Genomic DNA, 15,572 nt, shown 5'->3' on the forward strand with positions numbered 1-15,572 from the left:
AGAATTGCGATCTCAAAATTGGAGAAAAATGACGAGTAGCTGAAAAAATGGAACCAATTGATGCGATATATCGCATGCCGTTCTGACACAAAATTTGGCGTCCATCGAATCACCTTAAATGGAAACAAGACACAGGAAGAAAAAAAGACTTCGTGCGTGGGACCCGATGTTTAGGTCATATGGATCTCTGAAGTTTTCGGATTGAGCATCTGAACACTTTAGGTCCAGCTGCTGACGTTTGGATCTCACATCTAAAAATTCAGTTCTTACATCTGAAGCACTTCGGTTTTTCACACCCGAAAAACTTCACGGAAAAAAAAGGCCTGCTACCCGAGCGGAGTAGTCCGTACCGGTTGCAGGAAAGTTCCTGTGAATATAGCGCTATAGAGGGTTACCGGGGTTGACGACTGTAATAGTACCTGTGAAGTTGATGGTCACTATGCCGGAGTGGACAACTGCGAATGTCTCGCTACGCCGACCGTCCTACTCATTCACCACTCCAGAGAGGTCGGCTGTGAATACCGGAACTCCCGGTCGTTCATGCGGCTTATTCGTTCGTTAGATCAGACCAAGACGAATTTTGTAGCAGAGCTAGACTGATGTAATTACAGTACCGAATTTCTTTTTCTCCCCCCCCCTTCTCAGCCCTGCTGCTCCAGGGATCCTCAGGTTTTCCCTGTGCATTAGACCAGTTATTATTCGTTGAGAAAGCTCTTGTTCCTATATAGGAATAAGAGTTTATTAGTTCTTCAGGTTCGCATCCGTTTTAGCAATTTCGTACTTTCCGTTCATGCGCAGTTCATGATGTAAGTCAGAAACCCAAAAAAGTCCCGCAATCAAGATCTGGTGCTCCTGTATCAGTTTCTGTTTGATTTTGATAGTTTTTCCGAAAGATGAGAGTTTTTTAAAAGAGCTGTCAGGCGTCAAAGCTGTTCAAAAGCTCAAAGATGTGTGTGTTTATCAGTCATTGAACACCGTCATGAATTTTCTACCAATTTTCAAAATTCGTCACCCTTTAGTTACTTATTAACTAAATAAATAAATAAGCAAAAAATGGGGGGAAATAATTGTTTCATGTAACTTATTTGCTTTGAAGTTAACGTGCATCACGCGTTTGTCGATGTCAGTATTTTCTCTCTTTGGATTTCAGCCTTTCAATAAATCAGTGGGACTTAATAGTTGCGTTACTAATGTCGTGAATGTGTAATGAAATGCCAGTATTCTTAAAAATTCAAATTGCGGATTTTATCATTGATTGATTTCTAAATGAGTGACCAAATAACAAATATACAAGCATTATAAAACCATCGATTCCATTAAAAATGAATGAATGCAAATAAAAATTGAATATTAGTTACATTAAATTCCTCACTGTTGTCCAGCTATGCGTAACTCAAATGGTAAATATTCTCGCGTTGTACTTGATATATGTATAAAGTAGGTGTGCACTTGTTTGCAGGTGTGATGGGGCAAAAACAATAAAGATCCAAGATACGAAAAATTGAATGATTCTGTGAAGCAAAATGTGAGAAATGAAATAAGAAAGATAAAAATGTGAGTAATAATGTATGAGTGACGAATTCTGAAAATCTAGAATATTCGAGGGCCTAAAATGGCCTAATAAACACACTCACCTTGACAATACACTTAATCCTTAACTGCCTACAGCTCTCGTAGAATCGTCTCAGATTTCTTCAAATACATCAACATCGTACACAAAAACAAAACAGAAAATAACACAGTGTTCACACAGATATTAATATTCCAACTGAAACTTGGAAAGCAGTTAAAACGGTCAGAACGGTTGGAAGTCAAACACCAATATGGCGCGCGGTGGTAAGTGGACAAAGACCACGCCAACGGTAATTAGTTGGCCGGACAGACATGCGGAAATGCGGACCAACGCGGGGTTGAGCCCTGATCCTTCTGTGCCGACGGGGGTCGATGCGTCCGGTATCCACGGGGTGGACTTTCCCCGTTCGTTGGCGCCGACCAGCCGCTCGTCATTACTGAAGTTACGGTATTCATCTCAGACCCGAACAGCCGGGTTCCACAGGCGACCTGAGTACGGGGTTGACAACCAGGAGTCACCTGGGTCTTTATCAGACAGTCGTTCCTCAAGCTCGTACCTCAAATTCACCGAGCAGGTCCGCTCACGTAGCGGACCACTTTTTTTTCCGTGTTCGGTTCTCACATCTGAGGTACTTCAGATATAAGAACTGAAGTTTCAGATGTGTGATCCGAACTTCGACAGCTAGACCTAAAGTGTTCAGATGCTCAATCTGAAAACTTCAGAGATCCATATGACCTAAACTTTGGGTCCCACGCACGAGGTTTTTTTCTCCGTGCAGTGTTCCAAACTTGCAAGAATCCCCACCAGTGTTCGAAACTCACCTTTGAGTCTTAAGAGTCATGTGGCGCATCAAGCCCGATTTTTAGGCGCCATTGAGGATTTTATAGGGGCCAAATTGACTTTTCGCCTATATATGATGGCGCATTTGGTGAAAAGTTAGACGCAAGATGTTTTCGTAACAGAACTAGTAAGTAGCTGTAATTTGGGGAGGACAAAAGCACTAAGAATGAAGTCATGAAGAATTGAAAAAGCAAGCTTTTACTTTCAGTGCCGAAAATTCTGAGTTTTTCCAATTCAAGTAGATTTGTTTGTCTTTCTTTATGTGGCTTCCTGTGAAAATCCAGATTTTTAGGGGCCATGTTGGCCCACAGCCTTCATTTTCTAGGCGCCATGTCCGATTTCTTAGGCGCATTTAGCGCGTTGGCGCGGCGCCAGTGAGTTTCGAACACTGATTCCCACTGAGACTGTGTAAAAATATTTTCCGTACCGGGCTCAGAGGACGAATGTTCAAGGTGTTGCACTCCTCAACCTGAAGCAATCAAAACCACGGCTCGAGTACCCAGAACTGTCTGCCTCTGAGCCCAGAACAAGAAGCATGTCAATGCCGAAGGCAATTAATCAACTCAGGCATTTTATCAAATGCCTAGGCCGATAGTCTTTTGACAGTTTACGGAATTCTGTAAATTAATAGCGAGGAGTTCACGGGTTTTTAATATTTTGGGGAGGATAACTCTTCTCTGATGATCTCTGGGAGGATAGGGGGCAATGGCGTTTGGGCGTCGCAGAGCGCGTGGCGGCGCTATAAAAGCGGCTTTATGTATGTATGTAACTCTTCAAATCCGCGAACTCTCCTTGTTCCCTCCTTTTTACATGCCTTCAGTACACTTAAATGTTAAAATTATAAAAATTCCATGTTTTATGACGTGCTGAAAATTTCATGAGAAATATGCATTCAGAATCTTAACTTTTTTTAAAATACTATTGTATGTTGCATATTTTCACAGAGAATTCTTTCTTACAGAAGCAACTAATTATTTTGTCTAAATTTAGCGTAAAAAATCAAAATTTCAATCTAAGTAAGAATATTTGACTATTTGCCTAGGCATTTGACGAAATGCCTGATTTGACTATTTGCCTTCGACACCTATATGGATTGCATTTTGCAAAAAGGAACCACTAGCATTGCAATGATGCTAAGATTGTGCAACTTCATTTTTTGCAATAAAATTGCGGAAATCGTGAAAAACTACGAAATTTAAATGGTAATTTTTGTCTTAAATTTACAGTTTTTAGCGAGTAAAATAGGAACTATTAATGGATAATCGGGTTTTTCCTCCAAGACAAAAGAAGTTGCACAATCTTAGCAACATTGCAATGCTAGTGGTTCCTTTTTGCAAAATGCAATCCATATGATCGGTAACTTTTTTTTCAAAGGACCACCATAGTTATCACACAAGCTCTGCAATCCTTGAATATAGGTTTTAAAGTTTCGGTTTGATGAGAGGTGTTCAACCAGAGATGTAGGGGCCGGCCTCTAGCCAATTAAGAACGCGGGCGGTATTCATCGTCGTTTCTTAACTGGACGTATTTCTATCAAACGGAACTATGTGCATTGTGACGGGAGCCCTGCAATGCATATATTCTTATGGGTATTAGGGCTCATGTCTTAATGCAAATAGTTCCGTTTGATAGAAATACGTCCAAATAGCTTTTTTTCTTAGGAATTCACCATACGATTTACACTGCGTCGAACCATTCTGACGAAACTTAACTTAAGTTCAGCAGTTTAACTTAAAGGAGGGTGAAAAGGAAGTTTACGGACCCGTTTGACGCAACGTCATTAAAAGTCATAAAAATAACGGAACTGGAGTAAAATTTGGCAACCTAACTTCAAAAATAGATTCTTTCTAGGGCTCAAAACGATCCCTCACTGCAGAAAGCCCAGAGAGTCACTCTTTTCACAATCATGGGTAAAAACTGGTAATTTTTTTCTTCTTTTTTTTGAGACGTTGGTTTCAAAAGTCATGGCTTCATGTCAAAAAGACAGTCGGTCCATTGTAGTGGCATGTTGCATGTCATGAGAACATAGCACAAAAAAGTTCTTTTAGAGGTGATATCTATCGGATTCCCGACTTTTACCTTCCGCAGGAAATGCTTGAGTACTTTTGCGAGTGCATCAATCAATCAAACACGTTTCAAAGTTCAATGCAAGGACAAAGGCACTTTGCGTCGATGTCCGGATCACGAGGAAAATTTGATCAAAAAGCGATGGACCATTACGGCTGGTAGCATTACGCATATACCGTTAGAACAGGTTTTTTTTGTCACGTTGCGGACGCACGAGGTTTTCAATAACATTTCGTGCGTTGGATCGCTCGATCCACCTCTTAAACTCATTGGCGGATCTAGTAAGTTGGCAACATTGTTTTTCTCCACTTAAACCTATGGGAGTGTATCGATTCTTGGAGGGGCTGATGTCGCGACAAGAATCGATTATTTAACATAGGTTTAAATGGAGGAAATCCGGTGTTGCCAAATTGCTGGAACCGCCTCTGCTTAAACTTGTGGAAGTCAGGTTGTTCGTAACGAACGCCTCAACGGTCGATCTTTACAATGGCTTTGAATGGAAAAATATCGATAACTGATGATTTAAGCCTCAGCAACGGAATTTCTCCTGATTGTCAGCTGATTGTTGAAAGCTAATGGACTTCATGTCACGAAGATGGTAAAATAAAGCTGGGTGCACACTATCTTGCGGGGAAAAACAAGGCTAAAAAGTTCAAAGTAGTTTTCCTTGCAAAATAGTGGGGACCCAGCATTATTTTACCACCTTGCTGCGTACCAATTTATTTTTTGTGTTTTTTTCTTAACGCTAAGCATTGCCATGTTGAGGGGAAAGGAGTAACAGGTTGTCATTAAAAAAAATACAGTTAGATTACTTTTTCATTCGCATAGCATCATAGAAATCAGTAATCTTTAGTTTTAACCCATTTGTGCATAGATCTTGTAGTGTCAAATACGACAAATTTTAAGCGTTTGGTTGCGTGTGCACCTCGCTGCAAGCACAGTAAAAGTACAAAATGTAAAAGAAAAAAATTAAAATGCTTTGGAAATCATTAAATTTGACACGGAACCACCAATATTTAAAAAAACTCACTTTATATTATTATTCCTCTTTGATAAATTGATAATTTTTTTTTTCATCAATTTAAATGAGAATAATAAATGCAGAGTGTGCAAACATTTCAAAATCGGCATGAATTAAAAAACGCTGACTATGCGAGTATCTTCAATATCAGAGCCTAACAGAGCGGAGCGGCGTGCTGCCAGCGTGAGAGGCTCACTGGTGCCTACAAACCTAAGTGGATACTTCACGCATTGCACAATGCTTGAAGTATCCACTTAGGTTTGTAGGCGCCAATGCGCGTTTCGCGCTGGCCGCCCGCTCACCGTGCGGCGGTGTTTGAAGCAACTATTTCACATCAGAGGTGTTGCTTAGTATTATACGAAATTGAACGTATTAAGAATGACAGGCATCCTTTAAAAGTACAGATCTTTCCTCGCAAAACAAATCAAGATACTTATTGTACACAGGAAAAATCTAGGAGCCTTTAACTGAGGCAAATCAAGAGGTTCGTCCGGTTCAGGTATAACGAGGTAGGAATTTCTTGAAAGATAATTAAATTCTGTTGCACCAAAGAGGAGTAGAGAGTTTTAGTGAATTTTGTCTCATGGAATTGACGCTCCCTCATTTTTACCAAAAATCTCAATTATATACTATTCTCCGTGGGACCAAACAAAAAAAAAGAACAAAAAAAAACAAGCAAATCCTCATTCTTCCAAGACATTATACATTTTCATCCAAAAACGTCGTGAATAATTGTCGTTTGTATTTACACGTGGACCAATTAACTTTGGGTCGCAACTGGCACGTGGACCAAAACTCACGTGCCGAAAAAACGCAAGGACGTAAATTACTGGAAAAAACAGGTGCGCGGACAAAAAATCGTTGACGAAGTGTCCTATAACCCCTCTGTGCGAAGAAAATTCTGCAAAAACTTCAAGGAATGATGTCAATTTGCTCTTCTTTAAAAAAAAAATATAGAGGCGGAGATTTTCAGACACCGCAAACGAGATAGATGATTGCGGACTTACGCCGTCGATGTGTGTGTGTGTGTTCAACAGGACACATTTAAAGCAAAAGGAACCATATCAATTTTGACAAGAGCCTTGTTACGCATGTGCTGTTGAGAATCTTAGGGCTCATGTGAGAATAGATATAGTTCCTTCTGATTTAAAAATGTCAAGTTAAAATCATTAAGAACTCCATTTTTTCAAAAACTGCCCAGTGGCTTCATCGATGTACATCCTGAATGCTATGCTATAATGAAATCGTTACTCACCGTTACATCGGTGGCAGGATGGTCGATGAAGATGAGCTCCGACTCCTCACCGTCCAACAGTACGGAAACCGCTGTCTCGTTCCACTCGTCGTCTGAAACAAAAAGAGGAATCGTCAAGAAACATTGAAATTCTTAGTTAGGAGTTAGTTTCAGCAATTGTCGTCGCGCAAATCTTGTTTTGCGTGAAACTTTGGTTAAATTACATGTATCAAAATACTTAATACTTAAATTCCTACTTTGTCTACTGGTTCATTGGCTGTTTCTCTGGTTTGCAACAGACTGTTACACACGCTTACAAAGTTCCAGTTATCATCTGTAATCATTCGGTGTATCATTCAATATCACGATGCGCAATACTTTTTGATACGAATCTTTAAACTCCGGTGTGGGTGGCGAAGTATCACACGAAACTGAAGGCGTTTCCGAGACGGGTAACTTGAATGATTTCCGCGTATTTTGTGGCGCTGACGTTGGAGAAAAAGTTTGAACAATTCCATTGCATTGAGAGGAGGCCGTTGCTGTGGGCTGATTGTTGAAATTCGTGGACAAAGCGATAGACAAAGAAGACAAACAGGATATGAAGGGCACTAATGGTGGATGCGGATGGTTGCAATGGACAAAGAAGGTAGATAATGGACTAACTAACGGCAACCCACGAAGACCCGATGGTAAGTCCATCACTTCGTCCCTTAATCTATATAATAACCACCCATTTCAACCAATGGGTCGCTCCATACTCCGAATGTCTTCTTTGTCTATAGCTTTGTCTATCAGTTTCAACAATAAGCCCGCTGGTAAGTAGCAAGAAAGACAGCCAAAAAAACGGATTCCAAAGAGACGATTCTTCATGGTGAAAAATGTGAAAATAATGAAATTGGATCTTCTTTTCGTCTCCCCAGATCGTTATCACCGGAGTCGCCTCCGCCCCAAATTCCCGATTACCTCCTCGCTCATCAATCTTAATACGAAATCAAGCGATTGACTTCTTATCCAGAGTTGAAAGAGTGACATTTGCAGATCGAGCACCTCATCACTCGCGTACATTCATCGTTTGATAATATCAGTATCAGTAGGACTGATTATTGAAATCGGTCGTATTTATGCTAAAAGGGCGTATAACTTTTCTGATGGGGCACAGGGGTAATCTCTACATCGGTTAAATTTAAAAGTTCAGAGTCTCCCTGTGCCCCATCAGAAAAGTCTCTGAGAACAACGGAACCTTCCAATTTGGATTCCTTGAGGTTGATTAACCATGAATACACATTTTCTCCGAGTCTCCACGTCAATTTAATGAACTTGAATTTTTTTTTGAAAGGGGGCTCTGTCCCCCACTTTTAGGGGTCGGTATTTTGGACACGGATGGGCCGATTTTGAATTTTTTAGTGTCGATTTAAGTTGAGAATTTCCGTACGTTCTGATTCCAATGAAATAATTTCAACATTTTGACATAAACCCTGACTCTTGAAGTACGGACCCCTCTTTTACCCCCCGAGGGACGTCAGGGGGGCTCTGGGACCATAAAATTCGGATTTCTTGGGGTCTATTCCTTTTTCATCCCCGCGATCCTGGACTTCGTGCGACCCAAATTAACCGAAAGAAAGCCCTGGTACGGTAGGTCTGTCCATTGAGATTTCACATTTTCTCCGAGGATCACCCATTTCAATCATGTTTCAATCCGTAGGATCGCTTCATTTTCCCGTCTTTTCCTTTGTCTATACCTTTGTCTATCAATGTTAATGATCTGCCCGCAGGTTAACGATGGAGTATCGATTTCTAAGTGAAGCCCTCTTTATCGCAACACCTCGCGAACAGATTTGACACCTCCAGATTTCTCGGTTACCTTCGCGAAACCCGACACCCCCCTCTCTCTACCAGTTGCGGGGCACATGTTTGCGAAAGCTCTTACATGTGGCTCTTGTTTCCGGATGGATGCATAAACGAGAGCACAGTTGCCAATGAGTTGAAAACCTTCCGATAATCAAGTAGAGAACAATCGAAAACCTCCGGATACGCGGCAACGTTGCAACGCCGATCACTAGCGTGTTTTCGAGGGTCTCGCCAGGTTCTTGGAAGTTCCTCTTCCGCCAACTCCCGTACCGAGAAAAAACGCCGTTTGAGCTTTCTGAGGGTTGCCGAATGTTCTCCGATGAAAAGCTGATTTTCCAGAAAATGTTTCATGTTTCAATTTCAAATTTTCGGAGAATGTTATTCGGAATGGGAGCGTACTTGTATTTGTACCCGGAGAAAAAAACTTCGTGCGTGGGACCCGAAATTGAGGTCATATGGATCTCTGAAGTTTCCGGATCACGTATCTAAAAACTTGAGGTCGAGCTGCCGAAGTTCGGTTCAGACATCTGAAGTACTTCGATACATACCGAAGGGTTCGGGTCACACATCTGAAGTACTCCGGTACATACCAAAATGCCTCGATGTCTGACCCGAACTTCGGCAGCTCGACCTCAAGTTTTCGGATGCGTGATCAGAGAACTTCAGAGATCCATATGACCTCAAATTCGGGTCCCATGCACGAAGTTTTTCCCTCCGTGTACGTTGCGTATATTCATGATGCGTCCAGCATGATTTGGACTACATTTTGCAATTAGGAACTACAATTTCAGGTCCATCAATAGAAGCACTTGTCTGCATAAGCAACTTTATTGCAAATATGATGTTTCTAACATGAGCCAAATTGTAGTTCCTAATTGCAAAATGTAGTCCATTTTTTAGCGAAAAAGTCAAGAAATACACCCATCCGTACTTCCTCCCGTTGCGATCGTCGGAAACGTCGTTTAAGCTGCCAGGAGTTGTAAAATGCTCTCTGATGACATGCTGACTATCCGAAAGAGTTGTAAGGTTCTAGTTTTAAATTTTCAGGGATGTCATTCGAAATCACAGCGCATTTTAATTTTGTCACTCATTTTTTTCGCTTTTTTGACCTCAAGTCCCCCTTCGCTGTATGAAAACGTCTTATAAGGTTTTGAGACTTGTCAAATGCACTCGATTGACACTCTAAGTCTCCGGAAAATTTAAAATGTTGAATTTTACATTTTCTGAGCATTTTTTTCGAAATAGGAAAATTTTGAATTTTGAATAATATATTGTGTAAATTTTACTCGTGCTCTAAAAGTAAGTGTAGCATCATAAACTGCACAGATTGATGGTGGAACTACCAGACTACGTATCTCTTTCACGATTTTTAAAACTCTGCGCTTCCATTTCATTTTTTAGAAATAGAAAAATTGATATATTTCCTTGAAATCTTCACAGAGTTTTTTCTTCACACATACAGGAAAAGTCACGGAAGTTTTCAAGGATTGACATTAAATAGTTTTCCATTTAAAAAGCTAAATATGACAGGAAGTCTGCAACCTCACAAAGCAAGACACGTGGTCTGGTGCGGTTCCATCATCGATACGGCCGGATGGCCTTGAGGAAAATGGAAGGGGGGAGGGGGATTGCCTGTGAGGAAAAACGCCAGAAACATACATTTCCTAACGCTGATAAACGCCTAACTAAAAATTTAACATTTAGAATTGAAAAATTAGAGCAATCTACTAAAATAATTCATTTAAATTCAAGCTAATTAGGTGCCAGCAGTTGCGGTTAAACCTAGATTTAACTAACTATATCTCTGGATGTATTATATCGATTAAAAAGATATCAGTAAAACAAATTGTAAATAAGTAAAATTTTTAAAATTTAAAAAAATCTTAGCAATACAAATTTAAATTTCTGTTAAAAACTAGGATTAGATACCCTATTATTCGAATGACTAAACGCTCTTCTGTCTGAAAAACGACGACTTGGTAACATTCAAATGTTCATAAGTCGATCATTCATAGAAAGGCGGAATGAATTAATGTTCAATCTTGTTTAGATCCAGCGTCCAGTCCTAACTCCTGTTTCCTGAGCGGCCACTGCGGTTTGTGATTCAGCGTTCAGGGTTTTTCTAGGAATTTGCAGTTTGCTAACGGAGTGAGAAAATGGTCGTTTCGCAAATCAAGGGCCGCTTGAGAGCACGCATTACTAACGTTAAACGAACGGGTTGTTTGGACAAGAGCGTGACCGCCAAATCTTCAGAAATTGAGTTTTCAACGAGATACTGTTTTTGAGGGCGGAGACATCTTACCTTAATCAAGCGATTTTAACATAATTGCTCTGTAAACGTCTTTTTTCAACATGTTAAGATCTGATTCAGCGGAGAAGTTAATTCCTTAAAACTTTCGTGATTTTTCCTCTTCGTGGGAAGAAAATGGGTCAATTTCGCTGGTCACAGAATCGTGTTTTGACGGTTGGTTCTTGTAGATTAGCTAAACATAATAATTCTATCAAAACAGCTTTCTACGTTGAATATTAACCGAGATATCGTGCTTTGATAATCTCTGTTTATGACGTCATACCCCGCGGTATTGACATCTTTGGTTTCTTCCACCTTGTTTTCATTAATCAGGGAAACACACATTTGCTCCAATTACTCAACGTAAAGCCTATGATGTCATTACCGCGGTGGATGACGTCATAAACCGAATTATTCAAAGCGCGATATCTCGGTAAATATTCAACATAGAAAGTTGCTGTTTGCGCAGATTTTAATATTTTAGGCTGATCGACAAGAACTAAGCATCAGAATATGAATCTGAAACAAACGCAAGTGGTTCATTCTTTGAAAACCTCAGGGAATAATGCTTATTCGTTCTCCATCAAAACATCACGAAGGGAGCGAAGATTTTCAAACACCACAACACGGGGAAAAAATTGCTGATTTAACGATTAAATTGTTAGAAAATATGCCCGACATGTTTCAGATGTACATTTTACAAAGGTGGATAGCTAATTTAACTATGGGGGCGGTTAAATTAGTATTTTTTATCGTAAAATCTACACTGAAAAAAAAGATTGGTAGAATGTACCATTCTTTCACGCTGTATTTCACACAGCGTCAATTCAGAGTCGATTCTGCCAGAAGAGAGGTAAACGTTACCATATACTGGTACAAGTAACCATTTCTCTGGCAGAATCCCTTTGAAGATTGATAGAATTTACAATTCCTTCGCGCTGTGTGGAATACAGCGTGAAGGAATGGTAAATTCTACCAATCTATTTTTCGGTGCCCATTGAAACATGTTGGGCACTTTTTTAACTACTCAATTGTGAAATCAGCAATTTAATTTTTCCGTGAACGAGATATGTGGTTCGGGAGTTTCACCGTCGAAAGTCCTCCGTCTATAATTGGACGCTGACGTCCGGGCGTCAACGGAAAATAATTGTTTCCGGTTAACCCAGATCCGGAAGCTGTCGGGTCGTGATCTATAAGTCGTGTTTGCCGAAGGATCCCGAGTCAAGTTCAACTACGAGCGCTTGTGTAAAGGGACCTAATTAGAACTCGGCAAACAGAGAAAAACTCATCATGCTCGGCAAATACAGTGCTCTTTTCTAGCATAATTCCGTGACGAGAGGAGACGGGAGAAATCAACCCTGCGGTTGCGGTCGCCGATGTCAACGTGGGACGAGATGAAGGCGGCACTTGCCCGGTCGCGCAGGTGTTTGTCCTGTCAATAGAAAATCCATTACCGCCGTTATTTCGCGCGCTATAAAAGCCTACCGCCCGTCAGTGTCATGTTGTGCTGCGAAAATTTACTGCGTCACTGCTCGGCTCAGAGGCCAGTCGCGCATTGTTAAAAATCTGGGAGTTGATTTCAATAGGCACTGAAAAAAAAGATTCGTAGAATTTACCATACCGGGCGCAAAGGGCGCCCAATGAAAGGTTGGAGGGAGGGGATTGAAGCGGAAATGTTAAAGTGCTCAATGCCCCGAGATTTGTGGTTTGAAAGAGAGCAGTGGAGGTTAGGAGTCGTAGAGCTCGAGGGAGTGCTGTAAAGCGACTTATATGTATGTAGAATGTACCATTCCTTCACGCTGTATTTCACACAGCGTGAAGGAATGGTAAATTCTACCAATCTTCAAGTCAATTCTGCCAGAGGGATGGTTACCTGTGCCAGCATATAGTAACGTTTACCTTTCTTCTGGCAGAATTGACTCTAAATTGACGCTGTGTGTGATACAGCGTGAAGGAATGGTAAATTCTACCAATCTTTTTTTCAGTGGAGAATTTGCACACAAAAATCGTATTCCTTCATCTGAGAGTGCCTAATAAGCTGAGTTCGCAGTATTTTTTATAATTTTTTTCTGACATGGGAAAGAGAAAAATAGATTGGAAAATGAAAAAAAGTGCCGCCTTTTGACGTCCATCCGGCGGCATTTCCCATTGAAACACATGAATTTCAGCAGATTAAGTTATTTTGTCATATTTTCTCCGATAATTGTTCAATTTAGAAAGCAAGGATATCCTCGTACTCAATTTTCTTAGTAGTATCATTTAAAGATGAAAATCACAAACTCTAAGTCACCTGCAAATTCTCTATTAGCCGTATTTAATTATGTATATGCTACACTGAAAAAAAAGTTACGGGCTATATTGATATACCACCGGTTCCGTTAAGATCAGAAGCGAACTAACTCCTCAAAGCCGAGGAAAATTATATTTTCACCGGATAACATACAGGAATGCAAAATCTCTACAATGCTGTGATCCTATAATGGACCACTAGACAAGGTGCGAATTTAAGCAATCTGATACATGTTTCTTAACCAGAATTTCACGTAGAAAACGATTCACACAACGAAAATTACGGAAACCAACTCCTAACGAAGATATTAACGTTTTTATTTCACATTGGTTACGAGGAATTTGAACTGCCCGCTCACAAGAAACTCAAAACTCTACGTGAGTCAAATCGCCACTACAACGGTTTCAGCAAGCTTCTCAATCGAGCAATGTTCATTTCCCATCATGTATTGTTCAAACTATTAGCAATTTGCTTTAACTGAGCCAAAGCGTCAAGATTGAGGTTGCCAGATTTTTATATCGCAGAGACTGTCATGATAACGTTTAGCGCGCGATGTGAATCACGCAGAGCATTGAGTTTTCATGAGCGGGTGGTTTGAATTCACGCATTAAGAATCATTAAATATCTTCGTAAGGAGTTAATTTCGGTAATTTTCGTTGTGTGCATCGTGTTTTACGTAAAATTTTGGTTAAGAAACATGTATCAGAATGCTGAAATTCGTACCTTATCTAGTGGTCCATTGCAAGCTACCGGTGTGCACTGTTCGGAAATTGTGTGCACCGCGGTAGGTTCGACACCAACGACTTTTCAACGACTTAAGCGCTCACCGTGGTATTCGCGCAGTGCATGAAGTATCCTGCAGACTTGTAAGGCGCTTTACTATGCGCGGCGCGCACCGTGCTGCACGCGCAATGCATGAAGTATCCTGCGGTCTCGTAAGGAGCTACTAATGCTACTATGCGTTTAGCGCCGTGCCGGCTGCACTGTGTTTGATATGATTGTTCAAATTTTGCAGATGCACCACGGACATTCATCAAGTACGAATAGTTGTATCTCTGCGCTATCATTCGCATCCTTTTCTTTGCTCTATGTCCAAACCACGTTTGTATCCGTTCATCTTATTTGTAATGTGCAAATTTTGACCCTTAAGCAAAATAGTATACGAGAATGACGCGACACCGCGCTAAGGATTATCACCACATGAACATATAAAAATTTCATATCACGTTCTGCTACAATACATCCAATTTCAGACTTGTTACGGATACTTATTCTTTTATTTTATTTTTTCTTTAATTTTTAATTTTACAGACACGCTTACATTTATCTATGAGTAAAATTAGGTGGAAACTCAACGTATATTATCGAGAAAAATAGTTATTTTCAGCGGCTATGTGGCAACATCTGGATTTCATAGGTCGTTTCTCTTCAGCGCGGCAGGAAAATGGGGAAACAATATCCACCTATTTTATTCCATCGTGTTTCCTGCTCCGGGTTTCTCGGCCGACGGACAGTGGCGTGGCGTGAATTGCGATACATCGATTGTTATGTCATTTAAACATATGGTAAAGAATCGATTATTAAGGTGTTCGCTGCAAACACCCTGTTTATCGATCCGTTTCCATAGGTTTATATGGCATAACAATCGGTATATCGCAATTCACGCCACGCCACTGCCGACGAAACTTGAATGTCAGAGGCGAACTTTTCATTTTTTTGGGTCGTATTTAAACCATTGGGAACTGTGTTTATTATGACCTTGGTCCGGGGATCTATTGAGAATATATGCATGACAAGGTCCATGATATAATGGAGATAGGTCTTTTGGATTTAAATATATGGAACTGACGCGGACATTCACCTTGCAAAAGCTGCTTCCAAGGTAATTTGCTGATCTCGTTTCCTGCTGAAATAAAAAAAAAAAATATTACAAAGCCCGTAACGACGAGACAAAGGTGGAAAAAGAAGGAAAAAAAGAAGGGAAAAAGAAGGGAAAAAAGAAGGGGAAAAAGAAGGAAAAAAGAAGGAAAAGGAGTGAAAAGCTTAAAACACATTGAAATAAAACCCGAGGCGTTTTTGCTGAGAGCTAATATTCTTGATAACACCAAAAACAAACTAGTTTGGGAAATAATTAAAAAACGTTTTTCAGACACACTGGAAAAAAAAACACATTGGATCTAGAGTCCAGACTCTTAAAAACATCGACAAGAAAAAATACTATTGATTCAATCAGATTTAAGCTTAAATCAAGAACCAAGCCTCTTAATTTGAGCGGATTTCCTTTTGATTTAAGCTTAAATCTGATTGAATCAAGAGTTTTTTTTCTTGTCAATGTTTTCAAGAGTCTGGACTCTAGATCCAATGTATTTTTTTTCCAGTGCATTTTAGAGAACAACCTTGACATTCCGT

At 40.2% G+C, this 15,572-nt stretch overlaps 1 protein-coding gene across 1 annotated transcript in view; it reads right to left on the reverse strand.

The window, feature by feature from the left end:
- Window positions 1–15,572, reverse strand: part of Rgk1 (Rad, Gem/Kir family member 1) — a 74,351-nt gene that overhangs the window by 54,002 nt on the left and 4,777 nt on the right. Inside the window, exon 2 of the mRNA XM_072304725.1 lies at window positions 6,757–6,848. Coding sequence (XP_072160826.1) covers window positions 6,757–6,848 — 92 coding nt within the window. The remainder of the gene's footprint in view (window positions 1–6,756; window positions 6,849–15,572) is intronic.

The sequence above is a fragment of the Bemisia tabaci genome, chromosome 9 (genome assembly GCF_918797505.1).
Source record: "Bemisia tabaci chromosome 9, PGI_BMITA_v3".
Classification (NCBI taxonomy): Eukaryota; Metazoa; Arthropoda; class Insecta; order Hemiptera; family Aleyrodidae; genus Bemisia; species Bemisia tabaci.